This window comes from Excalfactoria chinensis, chromosome 25, assembly GCF_039878825.1.
Source record: "Excalfactoria chinensis isolate bCotChi1 chromosome 25, bCotChi1.hap2, whole genome shotgun sequence".
In the NCBI taxonomy this organism is placed as follows: Eukaryota; Metazoa; Chordata; class Aves; order Galliformes; family Phasianidae; genus Excalfactoria; species Excalfactoria chinensis.
This window is the reverse complement of record NC_092849.1, coordinates 415666-433572: the sequence shown is the minus strand read 5'-3', so window position 1 is coordinate 433572 and position 17907 is coordinate 415666. Positions and strand designations below refer to the sequence as shown.

Below are 17907 nucleotides of genomic sequence, written 5' to 3'. Positions count from 1 at the left end.
CTGGTTTTCCCTGGGCCAGGAATTTTAAGTGAAATATGTTCCTTTGTACAACATGAGGAATTAGGAATTGATAAAGACTTCCCACTATCGTTTCACATCTACCACACCAATCCTTCAGCATGGCTGTACCTTAATTGCAAGCAGATGTCTTTCTCTGCTGACACATTAAATAGAAGCAGGAAGGCCCACTGCTATCTCCCATCAACAATTTGCACAAGAGCAGCGAACAGATTTTCTAAGAACAGAACCACTACAGGAGAGGGGAGATTAAGTTCCTGCAGACCAGACTCAGAGCAGCACAGCAAAACAAGGCACAGCTTGGGGAACAATGAGCCCTAACAGCCCCTAATCTCAAATAACCAAAAGCTTTTGTGAAGAAAAATGAATTTGCTGAAACTAATACTGAGCAAGCACGCAGAGAGCTTGGAGATGGAGGCAATGCAGTGCAGAGATGACCCGATTGGCAGCACCGTGTGCCAGCTCCATAGCTCTGCAGTGCCCCATGCAGTGCCTACCCAAGGCAGGGACATGCTGGCTGCTCCCCCATCAGCACGGTCCCCCTGCAAAGCTCTGGGGCTGAGCAGAACCAGGGAATTCTCAATAGAAGTGAAAGTGACAGGGTGTTTAGCAAACACTAAACCCAGAAAGCTTAAAAGGTCTTCCAGGATTATTAAATAAACATTTAGGGTGAGTGAGAGGGAAGAACAGGGAATGGTGAAGAAATTGTAAACACTGGAGTAGGCAGTTAGGAGCTACAGTGATTCAGCTGGGCAACTCCGTGCTTAGAAATTAAAGTAGTATCACGTGTAATTACCCCTCCGCTCTCTGGCAACCATTAATCCGGGGGAGAGATTTTCATAAACATTTAGCTCAATATTCTTTTCTTTTTTTTAGACCATTTAACATGGGACATTCAGTGTATCACCTCAGCAGCCGCCCTTGGTTGCTCCTTGCCCCCAGGCTGGGCGCTGGGGATGCTGAGATCTCACCCATGGGTGTCCAGCAGTGGCACTGCAGGTGAGGAGGGCAGCACAGCCAGCACATATGGCCACACACTGAATTACCTTGGAACTGCCACAGACATGCTCAGCCCTCTCCAGGATCAGTGATTTACCCCAACTGTGCAATAGCAGAGATTACCCAGGCTGGTTGCAATTACTCTGCTGCTTTAAGGCACCAGCGGTATAAATTGCTTTGGCTAATGGAATTGCAGATCATCGTTAGTGCAGCTTACTGACCCTATGCATGTCAGAGCTGTGCATGTGCAACTGAGACAGGGCTGGTTTAGGTTGGATATTAGGAGGATGTTTTACACCCAGAGGCTGGTGATGCACTGGAACAGGTTGCCCAAGGAGGCTGTGGGTGCCCCATCCCTGCAGGCATTCAAGGCCAGGCTGGATGTGGCTCTGGGCAGCCTGGGCTGCTGGTTGGTGACCCTGCATATAGCAGGGGGTTGGAATGAGATGAACTCTGTGGTCCTTTACAACTCAGGCCATTCTATGATGCTCTTGCTCTCCTGGCAAAGACAAACATCTTGTAGCAAATTAATCTCTTTATCCATGTTAATAACTCAGGAGTTTGGGGGGGTCACATTGAGCAGCAGCAGCGCTGTGTCCCAGAGAAGTGGGTCCTCACAGCAACCTGGATCCTGGAAGCACACTCTGTGCAGTGGAGCTGATGACCCCGCAGGCACTGTTACCTTGCACTGCAGAGCTGGGCACACCGTTGCCCTTACATTGCCACCAGGACAGCTTGTGGCTGGCAGTCAACCCAGAGGAGATTCCAGCCTTCGCCGGGAAGGTCTTGGAACAGAGTTTTCATTTTCCAGAGACTGGGAGGTTTCTGCAGCTCAGCTGGCCAGCCTGATGGGCCGAGCCACAGCTCCTGGCACAGCTCTGCCCAAGGAAGCCACATACTGCAGGGGCCCCGGCCCCATGCATAGAGCAGAGGAGCCAGCCAGGCTCCCAAAAAGGGCATTGAAATGTGACTTTGTCACCTCCAGACTAGCACAGGGGAGCGACTCAGCCAACAGGTAGGATGCTCAGAGGATTACTAGAGCAGAAATGACAATAAAATTAGTCTGAGCCCTCGCAAAACAGAGGCTTTTACAGCACTTGCTGTGGATCCTGGGAGGTTTTTCCTTCCCTCCATCTTATGGAAGACTTTCTCTGCACCGAGGTTGAAGCAGAGCAGTGCTTCCCATGTCTGCATGCCCTGCAGCTCAGGGCACACTCAGATAGTAGGGAGCTTTGCATCCCTTTATCCTCAATGGATCTTTTCTCTACAAGAGTGTCTGAAAGGAAGAATTTCTTTCCCACTTCCCGTTCTGTTCTTCATAGTGGGACGTTGCAAACTGTTTCCTCTGTGCATCTCTCCCAGTGTGCTTTGTTTGGCCACATGCAACAAGACACCCTTTGCTTTAAGGAGTTAGGGCACAAACACCATTCCTAGCTGTGGAAACAACCACACAGCTCCCTGCCACTTCTGCATGACTTCAGCCCCTCAGCAGCACAAAGAGGGGCAGTTGGCTTTGTGCAGTTCAATGCTAAAGTTGCAGCCTGTGTCCCAGCAAAGCTGAACACCACCAGAGCAGGGGAGGGCTTTGGTGGGAACTGCTGTTACACCGTGCCCAGACAGCAGCAGCACTGCGCCAGGAGCAGATAAACACAGGCAGACATGTCACCAGGCTGCCCGAGCAGCTGTGGTGCATCACCTCCCCATCCCACAGAACATTAATAGAGCTCCTCGTCAAACACACCAGGCTGGTATCTGCTCTTCTCCAAGAGAAACCATCCCTAATTGCTCACAATTTCCAGCCCTGCATTCCCCAGCAGGGGTCAAAGAAGAACACAGATTGCCAAGGACGAGAAATTAATTGTGCAATGGAAGATGACTTTTGTGTAGCATGAAAGAAAAATGTATTTATTTAAAGCTTAACTATGAACTGGAGACCAGAAACTCAATTAACAGACAATACTCGACAGAAAGAGCGCTAGTTCAAATAAGATAAACATCATTGGGAAGAAAAACGGAGACACAAGAGGATGATATTTTATTTTAAGCAAGATTCTGACAAGCCCAGGGCAGGCTGCTGGCAAGGCTGAACACCCTTGTGCTACCAGATCAGCTGTTACACCCTCATACAAACTAGAAGCAGTTTTCCATGGGGCACAGCCCACAGGCACAATGCAGTCACTGCTGGGCAATCCTCAGCCATCCCCAAGCCTTCTCAGCCTCCTTGAATTGTGAAGCCAGACTCAGAGATGGACAGAGGAGCTTGAAAAGATCTAAGCATTTAAGATCTAAGCACACACCTTACTTTACAGTTACACACGTGCACATGAAAATCACCCCCCCCAACATATTACACAGCAGAACTCATCAAAGGCTTGGTTTAGAAGGATCATTTGTGTGAACACTGCATAAACAGACCTCATAGCAATCAGTATTTGAAGCAATTATAGCAGAACTCATGTGCTTAAGCTGCTCTTACCTGCTCTCATGGCACCACATGCTGTTGCTGATGTCCCTAGCCAAGAGCACTGGTAGGAGCTCCCCTGCATCAGAGACCAACTCCAAGCTGTGCTCACACTTGAGGGTCATTTCTCAAAGGAGGGGTGATTGCTCAGAATAACCTGAAAGCTGGAGTCAGGGCTGGCCAATGGGGTAGGGGTGTCAGGTGTGGTGCCTGCTTTCCTTGCAACCAGTGACAGCAAAAACATTCTCTAGGAAATAATTCCTGCAAACAGTGCTGTTTGCTGTAAGGAGCTCATTGCCTTTGTTTGCACCCGTGTGCACCAGGGGTATTAATGTACAGATAAAGCACTGTCCAGCAACAGCACTCTGACAGCTCTTCTCTGTCCCAGCACTGTGGATGCGTGGTTTAAGCTCTTGCATCTCTCCTTGCCAGGCAGCAGCACAGATAAGCTGTTGTCTGCAGAGACAGCGTGCTGAACCTGTGGATGTGGGTGCCATGTGGAATGAGTAATGCAACTGATACGGAAAAGGCAACAATAAAAATAACTTTGAAAGAAAGGACCAAAAAACCAAAACCAAAAACACATTTTATTGAGAGGTTTTCTTGCTCCAATCACAGAAGAGAGAGAACAGAAGCCATAACGTGTTTATATCAACCACAAGTTTTAAACAAAGCAAAACAATCAAGGACAGATTTCTTTGTCAAAATATTCTAGGAGAAAAGCAAGCAGTGCTCTGCTGCAATGCATTGTGCTCTGCTGCAATGCATTGTGCTCACATGAGATGTTCCCACAGCAGCACAGACTCCTCGCACAGCTCTGGGTAGTGCCTGCTCCAGAGCACTCACACAGCGTGTGCTCTTCATGCACTTCTACGCTCTCCATCACAATTACATTGGGAGCATTTGTCCTTCAAAAGCTACTTGATGCATAGCTCGGGCTGCTCCCCTTGAGCCTCACAAGTAAATAATGCAGTTGGAGTCCTCGGAGCCCACTGCAGCTCTGTGCCCTGCATGACTCCCATGTAGCTCTCACACCCCAAGACCTCTTTGCAGCGTGCATGGGGCTGCACTGCAAGACAGTTTCTGTGTTCTTACAGCAGGGATGCACCACTGGGGAGTGTCAGGTTTGGCTGTGAGAAGCATCCCCCTCCTCTTGTCCAAAAAGCTGCAGCACACCCAGCCCAGACATCCCCAGCACTGCATCACGTCCCATTGCATCGCACTGCATTGCTCTGCAGCCACCTCTGACAGCACCAACAAAGGACAGAAAACAGCGTCTCTATCAAAACAGGGAGGGGGAATCATATTGTTGTGGATTAATTTAGCAGTTCTAGTTAAGAGACGATTGATACATAAAAGACGAAGCATAAAGGACAGCAAATAAATGCAAGCTGTAACATCAAAACCAATGGCTGAAATCATCTACCATGAGCTCAGTGCTGAACACCTTCACCACATCTGAGGCTTCCACCCACACCACAGAAGCAGATGCTGATCCAACCTCAGCCTTGGCACTGTGGGCCTGGACTGCAGCCCCAGTGCTGCTCCACCCCAGGGACCCCCACAGGGTGGGGGGTGAGAGCACAGGGAGGTACAGACAGCAGCTGCAGCTCCAATCTGGGGCTGCCACACGCATTCTATATTAATGATCTAAAATTACATTGAAACAAAATGTAAGTATATCCTGCCTACAACACGATGTTACATCAAACGTATCTCTCCTAGTGCTGTTATTTTTTTGTTCTTTTTATTAAAAACCTCCACATACAAAGAGAGCACAAGGGAAGCAATGATGCACAGGGGCTCTGCCTGCTCCATCTGCAGAGCTGCTGGCAGATTCAGCCCTTTGGCAGCAGGGTGGTACAGTGACCATCCAGGTATATGGAGATGCCCAATGCACTGTGCTTGAAACAACACACAGCTCAGCTCGGCAGCTCTGAGCTGCCTCTAAAGCTTAAGGATGGCTCTTCTTGTGGTTTTGCTTTTTTCTTTTTAATTCACTGATAAAGTACATTATCTACAATGATTAACTTTGCATCATAGTAACAATGCTAATACACACGGCGGTCTAAGACACTTAGTGGGATTTTCTAAAGAGTTCACATCCTAAATCCATCTCTCTGCTAGTTCTGAAGCAGCATTCATCAGGGTGCTCGGCATATTTACTGTATTTATCTACAATAAAGTCCATGGTTCAGTCATGAAAGAAACACACAGCACTCCCGAGCCAGAGAACGATTCATTCACCAGGTCTGAGCAGAGTTAACTGCAAAGCTACAGGATTATTCCAAGTTTGAAGACAGCCATTCTCTTAGGAGCAATCGTGATTTATGAGGATGATGAATAGAAGCAGGACGGTGTAATTAATGCAGAGCAATATGGGACTATGGAGAAAAGAACACTCCAATTAAAAGAATAATGAATTTCAGCCTGGTCAGTAAGTGTAATCATTTGGATGCAGTATTCATTGCCTTTCATAAAACGACTCAACCTCACACTAACGTGACATTTTGATTACAGGAAAAAAAGAAACCAACACAGAACGATACAAAGCCAAGCTGTCACTCAGCAAAACCCAGACACCAATCAGCCCCACAGCAACTGCAGGAAAAGGAGCACCGAGGTGATGCAGTCCTGTGGTACTCTGCAGGGACCACTCCTTGTCCTTCTGCAGTGCCATATTTTGCTGATGGCCTGAAGAAAAATGAAATATTGGTGGTAAAACAAGCAATGACACGAGCCAGCGAGCAGAGCCTCGCTGAGGGACACAGCCAGGTGAATGGGATCATGCAGTGGTTGGGAATGAGACCCAGCAGATCAGGGCACCGTCAGGTCCCAGGGCTGAGGCTCAATCCAAAGGCACTCAGGCTGGAATATTGGTTGGTTTGTATTTACCATGAGGGCAATTAGAACTAGGAGGCTTTATCAGGGGTTTGATGGATACTGCTGCACTTGTTTATTAACTTGCATTGTCAGAACAGAATACTTTTCCAATAGGCTGGCTTGGGTCCTATAGGGATTAACTCGAGTGCCCCTACAGCCACGAACACAGGTGGTCACGAGGATCAGGTCCAAAATCATGTGGTATCACACCCCTCTGCATCTGACCGTTGCTATTTCCATCTACTCCTAGCAATGGGTCTTTGGCTACTGCAGATGTATGTGGTCCGTGACCTCGGGCTCTGCTCAGTGCTCACTCTGGGAAATGCTGGCAGGGGGCAGGAGGTGGGGCTGTGGGGAGCTCCGAGGATGAGGAGGAAAGGGAGGAGTTTGGCCCCTATGGGGGTCACTTGAAGACGGACGGGAACGTGGGGCAGTCCGGAGCTTTCACCTTCTTCATGAACTTCTTGAACTCTTTGTTCTTCTTGTCCCACTTGTAAATGGCTGTCAGAAGGTGCTGGGTCTTCACCTGGCGGCCCATGATGAGGAAGTGGTGGCCAAGGTTGTCCAGCTGGTGGCAGGGGCAGTCAGCCCCGTTCTTCAGGAGCAGCACCAACTTCTTCAGGTTCTTCTTACGGATGGGCCCCAGCTTCAGCGCCTTCCTCTTCCGTGGAATGATCACTTTGTCCCCATTCTCCTTTTTCACTTCCTTGATGGTCATCTTAAGAGCTGAAAAACAAGCCAAGGACAAGGGAAAAAAACAACAGGAAGTTCTCAGCACGGAACATGGCCATTTTAATTGAGAAGGAAATTTGTTCAGCAGCACAACACTTGATTTGCTAGCAAAATGTTAGCTGAGCAATGACACAACGTCCCTACTTCAGCAGCACAGACAGACTCTTAAGAGGATCAACTCAGCTCCTCAAACATTTGCTTTCAGGCTCTCCTGCCCTCAGGCATCTGTGAAACACATTCTGAGTAGTGAGTATGTGTGAGCTGGTGGGGATCTGAGGAGCAGGGCCAACCCCATCCCATCCCAACAGATCTATTCTCCTCTTTGGGTTCAGTGCCTTCCTGAGCAAATAGCAACCCAAATAACAGAAAATTAATGCTCATTTGCCATGACCATGAACAGGAATTTAGTAAGCATGGGAAAAATCGTGGAAATGTGTTGTACATTAAAGTACCACTTCTGTGCCATTGGGCTCTGCCTCATTTTTAGGGCACATATGGCCCAAAATGACTAACATATTTCCATCATATGGGAGTTCACTTCAGAGCTGCAGATAAATAGCGCTCACATATGTGACTGACTGCTGTCCCTTCCCATTTGATTCTTAGATGTGTGAGCAGCAGATAGCACAGCAGAACCGCTGGCTCTGGAAGGGAAAAGAGTCCCCTGCATCACTGCTCCTTGGAGTTTAGCCCTGCCGGAACTTATAGCAAAAACACACACGTTCAGGTCACCACCGCAGACACACATGGCAAAAGAACAGCAATAACAGTCTCAAGAAGGCAGTACAGTCTGTGTGCTACCCTCATGCTCCCAGCCACTGCATTGGCAACAAGAATAATGGTATTTGTCTGCCCATGTGCCAAAAAAAAGCTGTTGTGCTTGCCAAGAGCCCTGTTGTGTTGTACTATTACTGTACAGGAAAGCAATCCAGGACTGGAAACTAAAGAAGCAGCTTTCTTTCTATCTGCTTTCCAAATTCAGGATGCTCAGGGAGCTAGAGATGCAAGCTTTACAGAGCAGGAGAGATCAAACCAGCTCAATTTGCACCGAGCCCTGGAACAGCAAGAGGCACAGCAACACATCACTGAGATCACCCCCACCCCATCCCACACCACCTGGCTCCATCCCAGTGCTCCCCCATATGTGGGAGCCCCACACCCCCAGGGTCAGGGAAGGGAGTGCAAGAGAGTGGAAAGCTCTGCTGTTCCTGCAGCCCTATTGCTCCTTCTTTCAGGAATCACACAGAAGAAGGAAACCTGCCAGAAGACACATTAGGGCTGTAACTGGAGAAGGCTGCAGGCAAGGAGCTGTCAGTCAAGGGGAAAAATAAACAGCATGTATTGATTGTACTGCAGTCCCAGTTCAGCAAGAGCCCGCTGGGCAGGATCCTTCAGACCTCAGGGAAAGGGCAGAAACGATAAATACACCCACCAAGAGAAAGTGAGAACAGCAGCATGCCAGGGCTGCCCAACCCTGAGCTGCAAGGAACGGGCAGAGCACTACACAGCACAGCATGGGGATGTGCAGGAGCCCTGCAACAATGGCACCTTGAGAACTAGGGAAGAGCAGTTAGCAGAGCCCACCACCAGCTGCCCCTCACAGTACACGTAGTTTAAACATTTACAGTACATGTCTGGCTGTGATGAGGTTCTGTAACCTGTCAGCTGCCGGTGTTTACCTTGCTGGATGTGCATGAGAAACCTCAGTTGGAGGGGACGGGAGTTTACGTTAGTGCCAGATAAACAGCTCGCCGTGAGAAATCGCCCCCACGACAGTAACCCCTGAAAGACTAAACAGAGATCTAAGGATCCCGTGCTGTGCTGGGTGAGCACTTCCTGGGGCCGACCCATCGCTCACCAGCTGCTCCCCACTGCCAGGCATCCCCACAGCAGCCTGCCCATGTCCTTCACCCCAGCTCCTAGAACAACAGAGTTCAATGGAGGAGGAAAAAACACAGTGGCAGATGAAGAAGCGCCAAAGGCAGCTGCTTGAAACCCACACCACTGAGAATCCATGCAAATGAACTTTTCCACTGCCATTTATTCTGGTGACAAGGGAGGAAGAGGAGAACAAAAGGCAACCCAAAATGCAACCAGCTTTCCATTGTGAGGAAAGAATGATGCCTCACACACAGCAGACACCAGTTGTGTCCTGCTCAGCTGCTCTGGACTCTTCTCCAGGAAGAAGTCATCTAATTTTCACAAGAAAACTCCTGGGCCACAGATGAGGAGCTCAGGGCAGGCAGCTCCCAGCCACACTGAATTCCTGCACGCCGGGAGCACGCACATTCCTGAGCAACTATTACATGGGTGTTCCTGTGGATGCTTTTCCCCCTAAGAAAAAGTATGCACTGAACTTAGGCCTTTTGGCATACCAAACCTGCAGGAGTGGAGAATTCATTTCCAGCAGAAGGGGTAAAGCATCAGCACAGAGCAGGTTGGGGTTTGCACGGCGCACTCTGGAACAGGACACATTCAAGTGCTAATCCCCACGGAATGCACACCTTGCTCAATACTCCTTTAACAGCTTTTCAGGAAAGTTACATATACCAGCAAGGATGTCAAACCCAGTTAATGCAAGGCTTGATCTGAAAAAGCTCATATTTTCTCCTGGAACAGCTTCTTTTTGTTGTTGTTTCTTTGTGGTTTTCTTTGTTGTTGTATTGTTTGTTTTTTAAATGAAGCTCTGTTTCCCTATGATTGCCTGACTCGGACTTAAGAGCCATAATGGATCTAGGACATAACTTTCCAACAGCACTACATTTTTTCCCCCCCCTCACTCCTCAGCCATAACAAAGCAAGGGATGGCTTTTGGGTTCAACACCCGGACTTGGCAAGAAGAGCTAAAAAAGAGACCCAGGGGTGCCAGCAGCCTGGGCAGCAGACACCCTGAGATACCTCCCTGCTAAGCTGCTATGGGGCCATGCAGCTCCAAGACCCCACTCCCCACCAAACACATCCCACACACTGCTACCACCACGCATCAACACTGACATCTAGAGGCATGCTTGCCCCCAGGAAAGGCTGCCTGCAGGCAATGGGACTGTACCACTGACCCATGTCAACCACGAGGGTGGTGGGAATCCAGTGGTCCAGGATCCAGCCTATGCAGAGCTGCACTGCCCTGCACATCCCAGGAAGCCGCCCAGCACCCCAAGAACACCTCCAGGCCCACAACAAGGCAGCCCCCAGCTTCCCTGGGTAGCACAGTGGTTGCTGAGCAGCTGTGGCACCTTGTAGTGCCCTACTCCCTGCCCTTCCAGCATCGTGCACCCAACCTGCTGCCCCAGGCACAGAAGGGAAGCAGGATTCTCTGCAGCCAAGGCACTAAGGGCCTTCTCCTCTCCACACTGCAGAGCCATACCACAGAGGAACAGCAGCAGAAATGCTTCCTTACCAAACTCGCTGGCACACAGGTGCTCAACGATGGCCTCTGACTTCATCTCGTTGTCACATGGGGGACACACAGTGGTTCCTGGTGAGAGGAGAGAACAGGTTATGAGGAACAAGCTCAAGAGCATCACAAACCCAGGAGGACCAAAAGCAGCCTGAAGACTGACCCTGGGGGTGCCAGCAACCAGCTCTGCACGAGAGCACCTGCCTGGTCCAAGCTCCAGCACAGCATCCTACCAGCCCTGCTCCTCCCAGTCCAGGTGTAGGCAGATGCTTGCAGAGGACAGGGCTGACACAGAGCAGGGTTTTCACGGCCAAGCTCCTGGCTGGGGAAGATGCTTGCCCATGATGAGCAGCCTGCTGACACTGTGTCCCACGGTGCACCAAGTTGGCACACAGCACACACAAAGGTATGGCAGGGAAGGCTCACACCACAAGGGTAACCACCCCAGAGCCTGACTGGGTTCAGGACAGGCACAACTCAGCTCATCAGGAGAGCTCCTCACATCCAGAGGATAATGAACTGCTTCCAGGTTCCTGCCTCCAGCCAGCAGAGACCACCCAGCAGCACAGACAGAGGTTTGTGCTGCTGAATTTATTGAGCAGGGCGATGCTCTCGGTCCAGCAGAAGGGCTCTTTCCCACACACAAGAGCTGTTCTCTGGAGCCCGCACTGCAGTGCAACATCTGCCAGTCTCTGCACGCAGACGGAGCCTGGCCCTGCAGCACAACAGCTGCCAGCAGGAGGGTGCAAAGCCGCACACCCTGTGCAGACCACAGTGCTGCTGCCTCATCCGCAGACGCCTCGTGGGACTCCCAGCTGGACATTCATTCATTCCTGTGCCGTGTTTCTCCCCTCCCGCCACCCAATCTGCTTTGTGCCAAACCCTCATTCCTGGGGTCATAAGCCACGTCTTTATTAATCACATATGCAGAGCAATTGGCCTTCCAATTGTTTCAGTTTGCCAGCAACGAGGTAATCCTGACTGCATCCAGGAGCAGCCTTGGGAATGCCATTCCTGGTGTCTGAGCTGGGTTCCAACACCCTATCGATGCCATAGCACTTTACCAGCTTAGCTTACGAGGACACAGAGAGCTGACAGTTTGTGGGACATGACGACAGCCCAAATGCTTCACTTTTAAAATGAGCAGTCAGAATTTTTCCATACTGCCTGTACATTTAATGAGCTCGTGGCAAAGGGATGCTGGTGGGAGGACCCCACGTTGTACACTGTCAGGAGGAGAGCAGCTGTGCTGCGGACCACCCGAGCCCATACCCTGAGAGCAGAGGGGTACCCCTCGTTGTCAGCTTACCTTATAGCCAAAGTGCACACCAAGAGGTCAAGCCCACACAGGGCAGGTAGACAGCAAGAAAGGCACCACAGTGCCCAACTTACAAACTTTCCAAGCTCCCCCCCCCCAAAAAAAAAGAAGTAAAATAAATGTCCCCTGGTGAAAAGTCAGGCTTTGTTTGAGCTGTGTGCATGGCCCCAGGGATGCTGCAGCACACCCACAATGTGAGCAGGGGCCGCTGCTGTGCGCCCTGAGCAGCTCAGGGATCCCAGCCCAGCACCCAACAGTCCAAGCTCTGACCCCCTCCCAAGCTACAACTGGGACAGAGCCCACATTCTGCATTTGACAGCTTCATTCTGAGGACAACTTCAGCCTGTTTCTAGTTCGTTTTCTCCCTGCTGACCATTTTCCAATGCCTGGCTTTAAGAGCTAGCTTACTCCAGGGGCAGGAGAAGGAATGTGTAATGCTATATTAATCTGCAACTCCCCTGATGCATCCCGTGGGCCTGCAGGCTTTACTGCCTAATGCTTAAGGAGAAAGGAATTCAGCAGGTCAGCTCTTTGAGAGGCAGAAACAAATTCCAATTTTAAGGTGTTAATGGGGAAAAATACTGAAAAGACTCGTTCTTATTAATGCCCAGAGAATGGGGTGGGGGGAGGGACACTGCTGGGCTCTGACCCTCTTCGAATCAATAGGAAACACCCCAGAGCCTGAAATCCATGGGGCTCCAGAACATGCACCAGCAGAAGACTGCACACAGCAGCATGCAGCAGAGCTGCTCTGCTGTAACAAAGTCATTGCAGTGATGTGAGTGACAGTGTGGTACTGAACACAGAACTGCTGCACAGCACCAAAAGAAAGCAATGCTGCCCCATCCACCTAAACAGGCCTGAAAGTTCATCACAAAGATGGCTGTTGAACCACACCAGGGAAGACCGGCAGATGCTGCTTGCTTACAAGGGTGACTCCAGGTCTGGAGCTACTAAAGCCTCTGAAGATACTGACCTGCAAATAGCCCAGAACAGGGGCAGCTCTACAGGCTGCAGTTCCGCTTCGCTTGGCTGCAAGTCCCTGAGGAATAAAAGCAACCTTTGTACCTGTTCACAGGACACAGCAGCAGTCTGGACCAAGGGTCTGGGTTCACCCAGAGCAGAGAACTTAGAGCCTCCCCTGAAAACAAAGAGCTCCTTCCAGCAGTTGCTTCAGTTAAGTGCTGTGCTCTCCTGCCTTCTCCCTCTGCAAACACCTCTCAGTAGCTTTACAGAGTGCTTTAACACGGAATGCTTACCTTACACCAGAAGGTTTATTTGATTACTTTAAAAGTTTCCGTCAACAAACCAGACTCACTGCAGGCAAGCTGGTCTGACACAGGCAGATTCAAAGAGCACAATCCAGGAAAATAAGAAACACGTCCACTTTCCCCAATTGCTTCTTGATGGACCCTATGCCTGCAGCCTCCCTCCACCATACAGCCCCCACCGGGAAAGCAGGGCTGCCTTTCCACACATGCACTCCTCCACTGCATGCCTCCACTAGGGCAGGATGCTGAGTCTCAGTGCTGCCTGGGAAGCATGGTGCTCTGTTGGGACCAGTGCCACCATCTACTCCAGCCAGACATTCCTGCCATGTGTAGGCACACATCCTGCTGCAGCTGAAGAGTGGCACCACGGGAGAGAAACGGAGCCCTAATGCATAGATACAGCACTACATCTCCCCAGGTTCCACCTGCTCCATGATTACTGCTCCAAGAGCGGCAAGGAGCAGGCAGCACATCTTTCCTGCTTGGGGACAAGGATACAGCCTTTGCTGAACTGACATTTGCCCCTCCCCCAGCTCTGGCCATGCCTTACCTTTAGGCCTGGAGACTTCGGTAGCATTGGGAGCTGTCATGGCAATGCAGACATCATCCTGGGGGAACTGGTCACACTTGAGCATCTCCGGCCAGAAGAAGCCAAAGAACTGCATGACGGGCTCGCAGGAGTCACGCACAGCCTCGCAGAGCCAGCGGCACGGGTAGACCGGCCGGTCCAGGCAGACGGGGGCAAAGAGGGAGCAGAGGAAGACCTGGGTGCCCATGTGGCAGTTCTTGTTGAGCAGCGGCACCCAGCTGCTCGCCTGGTGCTTCACCTCGGCCATGGTCTCGTGGTCCAGCAGGTTGGGCAACACCATTTTATCATAGCCCACGCTGTGACAGAGCCGCAGGTCGGCAGGGATGGCCACGCACTGGTGGGGTTTGGTGTAGAAGCGCCCCCCAGGGTAGGGGCCCAGGTCGGACTGGTAGCTCACGTAGTCGTACTCGCTGGCCCCTCCGCACGCCAGCAGCCCCGCGGCCAGCGACAGAAGAGCCCGCAGCGCTCCCCGCACTCCGCCCATGGCCGCCCCGACGGCACCGCCCGCGGCACCGCCACCGCCCGCAGCTTCACCCGGAGCCCCCCGCGCTTTTCCCAACGACCCCTTCCCGGGACGCCGGAGCCAAACGCCCGGAGCCAAACGCCCGCTGCTGCCGCCGCTGCCGCCCCACGCAGAGCCGCACGCAGAGCTCCCCCCTCGCTCTCTTCCCCGCTCCCTCCCCAGCCCCGGCCCCACTCTGGCCCCACCGCCCCGCGCCGCGGGTTTGTGAGCCCCCCGGCAGCCAATCACGACGGTACCGCCCGCCGAGCACTCGCCCGCCGACGTCAATCAACGGCACCGGGAACCAATCGCGCCCCGGCCCGGCCGCCCCCGTACCGCCCCAGGCTGAGCCCGGACGGCGCCGCGGTTCGGCGGAGGAGCTCCGTGCCCCGGAGCGGGCGGGCGGCTGCGGGCACCTGCGGCACTGCGGGAGGAGGAAAGCACGGGGAGGCTCCCGTAGGCTTCGGGCACGCGTGAGCACGGCCGTAGCTCCTGCTGCTTCCTCCCCCGGAGAGCTGCTGGGGAACCGGGGGGCGGTCGGGTTGCACGGAGCTGAAGGAGCTCTGCAAAGTTCCGGCGCTCCTGAGCAGCTTTTCCAAGGTTGTGAATGTTTCTGAGGACCTGGTGTGGACCGTGCAGATCTCATTTCCCCTGCGGACAAATTCCAACCCAAACTGCGGTGTTTGACAGGGGAAAAAGCAAAACAACGACAAAACAAAACGGGAGAAAGAGTAGGTTTGTTTCTTAAAGAGGAATTACACCTGGAAGCCTGTCCACAGCCCTAGAGCCATGCAGCAGCAGCACCCAATGCCACCCCACCACCAGGCATGGTCACAGCTGGGTCCCTCAGCTCTGGCCGTGCAGCTCAGCCACTGTGTGTGCAGGAGTTGGGCCATCGGGCAGTCCCTGTGCCCCCCTGAGCCCCCTTCCCCTGGCTCTACATTAAGCTCAGTTACTTCAGCTGCCTTCTGCTTCAACAGCCTGTGAGATTTAAAGCAGGAACTACACCTCATTGAGAGGTAAATGGAAGAGGTTCTGCAGCCTGCAAGCGTGAAAGAGCCACTTGAGGCCCTGTAGAAGAGAGCAGCCTGTTAGCACTGCTAACGAAGTGGAGAATTCAGTAGTAAACAAGAGAAGTCTTCACCGTAAGGTGCCAGTTACTGAATGAAAAGCAGTGAGATGGAGCAGGCCCTTCCCTGCTGCTCAGGCTCAGGGAATGGCAGGAGAACCCCGACTGCTGTTTGCACAAAGAAACAGCTGCAAAATGGGCTTTTCATCCCTGGGGAAATCCTGACATCCTAGAATTTGCTTTTACCTGCATCCATTTAGAAACACTGAAACATCTCATAGAACACAGAATACATTGCAAAGTCCAAGCAGCGTGCTGCAGTGCTGCACAGAACAGGACGTGGATCTGCTTAAGGCTGCTTGGCTGCATTTCTCTCAAGATCTTTTATTCACAGCCAAGTACTTTGCCTGCAGGCACAACTGTCTGGTCCTGAACACAGTCCCCTGCTCTTCTGGGTGCTCAGAACCACTGTTTGCAAGCAACACTTCATTTTTAATTGCAACAGCACCAGAAAGACTAAGAGCTCTCCATCAGAGCTGGTTATGCCCACCTCAACAGAGGGAGAAACAAACCCATTCCAGAGATGTGCTGCACCACCTCAGCTCAGCCCTCCCCATCCCAGCAGAATGCTGCTTTGGTTCTGAAACATCCCACAGACAGCAAGGACAGCTCCATTCTCAGCCTTACAAACAGCTCTGCTGGCACCCTTCTGTATTTGGTACCCACATTTGTGGCAGCTGCACCTGCATGAGTATTCATGGGTGAACTGTTGGCTGAAATAGAACTGCCTCAGGAAACAGAAGAAAGATCTAGCAGCTCTGGTTTAGACCACTGCATTGCATAACACGCAGTATAAGCCGTATATATAGCAGTGCCCAAGGAGGACTGCTCTTTCAATAAACCCTTTCCAAACTGGGCATTAACTTTTCCAAATGGCTATGCAGCCATCTCCATTCACAATTATGTAGCTTTCTTCTGCTTCCTAAGTTTCGGCAATGTCATCATTTAACTTTACAGCCATTTATTGTTGCCTCTCCCACAGGGGCTGGCATATCCTTACTGAACAACAAGATGCCTTGCAACATGCACCCTTTTGATTATCCTGAGTCCTCTCTGCCCCATGACAAGCCCAGCCCAATTAACCATGCTTATTTCAGTCTCCGTTGTTTGTCCTGCAGACTGTGGGACCCTGCAGGACTGCTTGCTCTGCTGCTCGGGTGCTCCCATCCCCCCACCATGGACATGCAGTGTTAAAGGCTCAGCGATGGTCAGCACACTCCTGCAAACTGCAGCCCCTGAGCTGTGCCCACTGCTCCCCATCCCTTCTGGCCCTGCTGCTCTGCCTACAGTGCTTGGCCTCTGGGACTGGAATGCGCCTTTCCCTCCATGCTGTCCGGGAACAGGCAGCCATGGGATAATAGAATATATTAGCCCTGAGCCCATTCAGCCCCAGGCTCTTTACGAACAATGGCTGCTAACTGAGCTGATTTTTGCCAAATGACTGCCTTTCGTGCATGAGCAGCAAAGTGGAGCCCCCAAATAGAGTCCCATGCAACAATCCAGTGAGCACTATTGCCCAGGGCCCATTGTTCCACTGCAGCATTTGAGGGCATGGAGGAGTCATGGCCTTGCCTGCCCTGGCATTTCTTCCCCAGTTTCCCACCACCGTGCCTGCCCCATCCCAACCCCAATGTGGCAGCAGTGACACAACAGCCACCAGCAGCAGCGAGGCTGGCAGCAACTGTTCCATCCCCATCTCCATCCCCATTCCCATCCTCAACCCTATCCCCACCCCCATCCCCATCTTTTTGCAGGGACCCTGTGGTGCCACCTCCTGCAGCAGGGCAGCTCCTGGAAAACGCAGGGAATATTTGCTTTAGCTCAGACCCCCCTGGCAGCCAGAAGTGATAGCCCCTGCTGGGGTCAGGCTGCCATGGAGGATGTTAGCTTTGCCGTGTTTGTTTTCTGGTTTTGCTCAGCAGATAGCTCAGAGCTTTCATTAGCACCAAAGCAGCCAAGAATGTGCCCTCAGGCTCATGCACACACACAGTTCTGCAGCTGGGCAGCCCTGTGCTGCTGCCCACATGGAGAGGGCACCCTGGCATGCAGCCGCCCATGCCCAGCTGGGGTCAAGGCATGTGCGGCTCCAGCTGACATCTCCCATTAGTGTGAAATTAGCACCATTAAATTCTATAACTAAGCACAATCAGCAAAGGGTTTACTAGCTGAGATAACACATAAAGAACTCCAACGGCACTGCTGAAAACTCTGACCGTCTGCCCCTAATCCCAAGAGGGAACCCATGGCAAATATTTACAGGCGCTTATAAATATTTATCCCATAATAACTTGCTGCATTACAGCACATTTTTCTCTAGGAGGCTCAGCTTTGCCCTGGACCAGGTGCAGGCTGCTGTAGCATATATAAAGTTTGTCTCAATAATGTACAGCGAGTGCTGGCATTCAATAAAATAGCAGCAGCTGAGCAGCTCATTTGAAATGCACTTCAAGTCATTTCTACCCAACAAAAGAAAAACGTGGCTCAGCAGCACAGGTGTGCAGCCACCTCAGTGTGGTGCGAGACCTTCTGTGCTGCCAATGCCCAGGAGGTCAGCAGGAAGCCATGGATTTGCAATTCAATCCCCAGCTTTTCCCAAATAAAAGCATCT

The 17907-nt window shown here is 51.7% G+C and overlaps 1 protein-coding gene across 1 annotated transcript; it reads right to left on the bottom strand.

The window, feature by feature from the left end:
* Window positions 1-5230: 5230 nt before the first annotated feature.
* On the bottom strand, window positions 5231-14347 carry SFRP1 (secreted frizzled related protein 1). The gene is made up of 3 exons (XM_072357067.1): window positions 13630-14347; window positions 10491-10568; window positions 5231-7087 (listed from the first exon to the last, which is right to left on the bottom strand). The coding sequence occupies exons 1-3, from the start codon at window positions 14150-14152 to the stop codon at window positions 6765-6767; spliced, it is 924 nt and encodes a 307-aa protein (XP_072213168.1). The 5' UTR covers window positions 14153-14347; the 3' UTR covers window positions 5231-6764.
* Between the last annotated feature and the right edge of the window lie 3560 nt (window positions 14348-17907).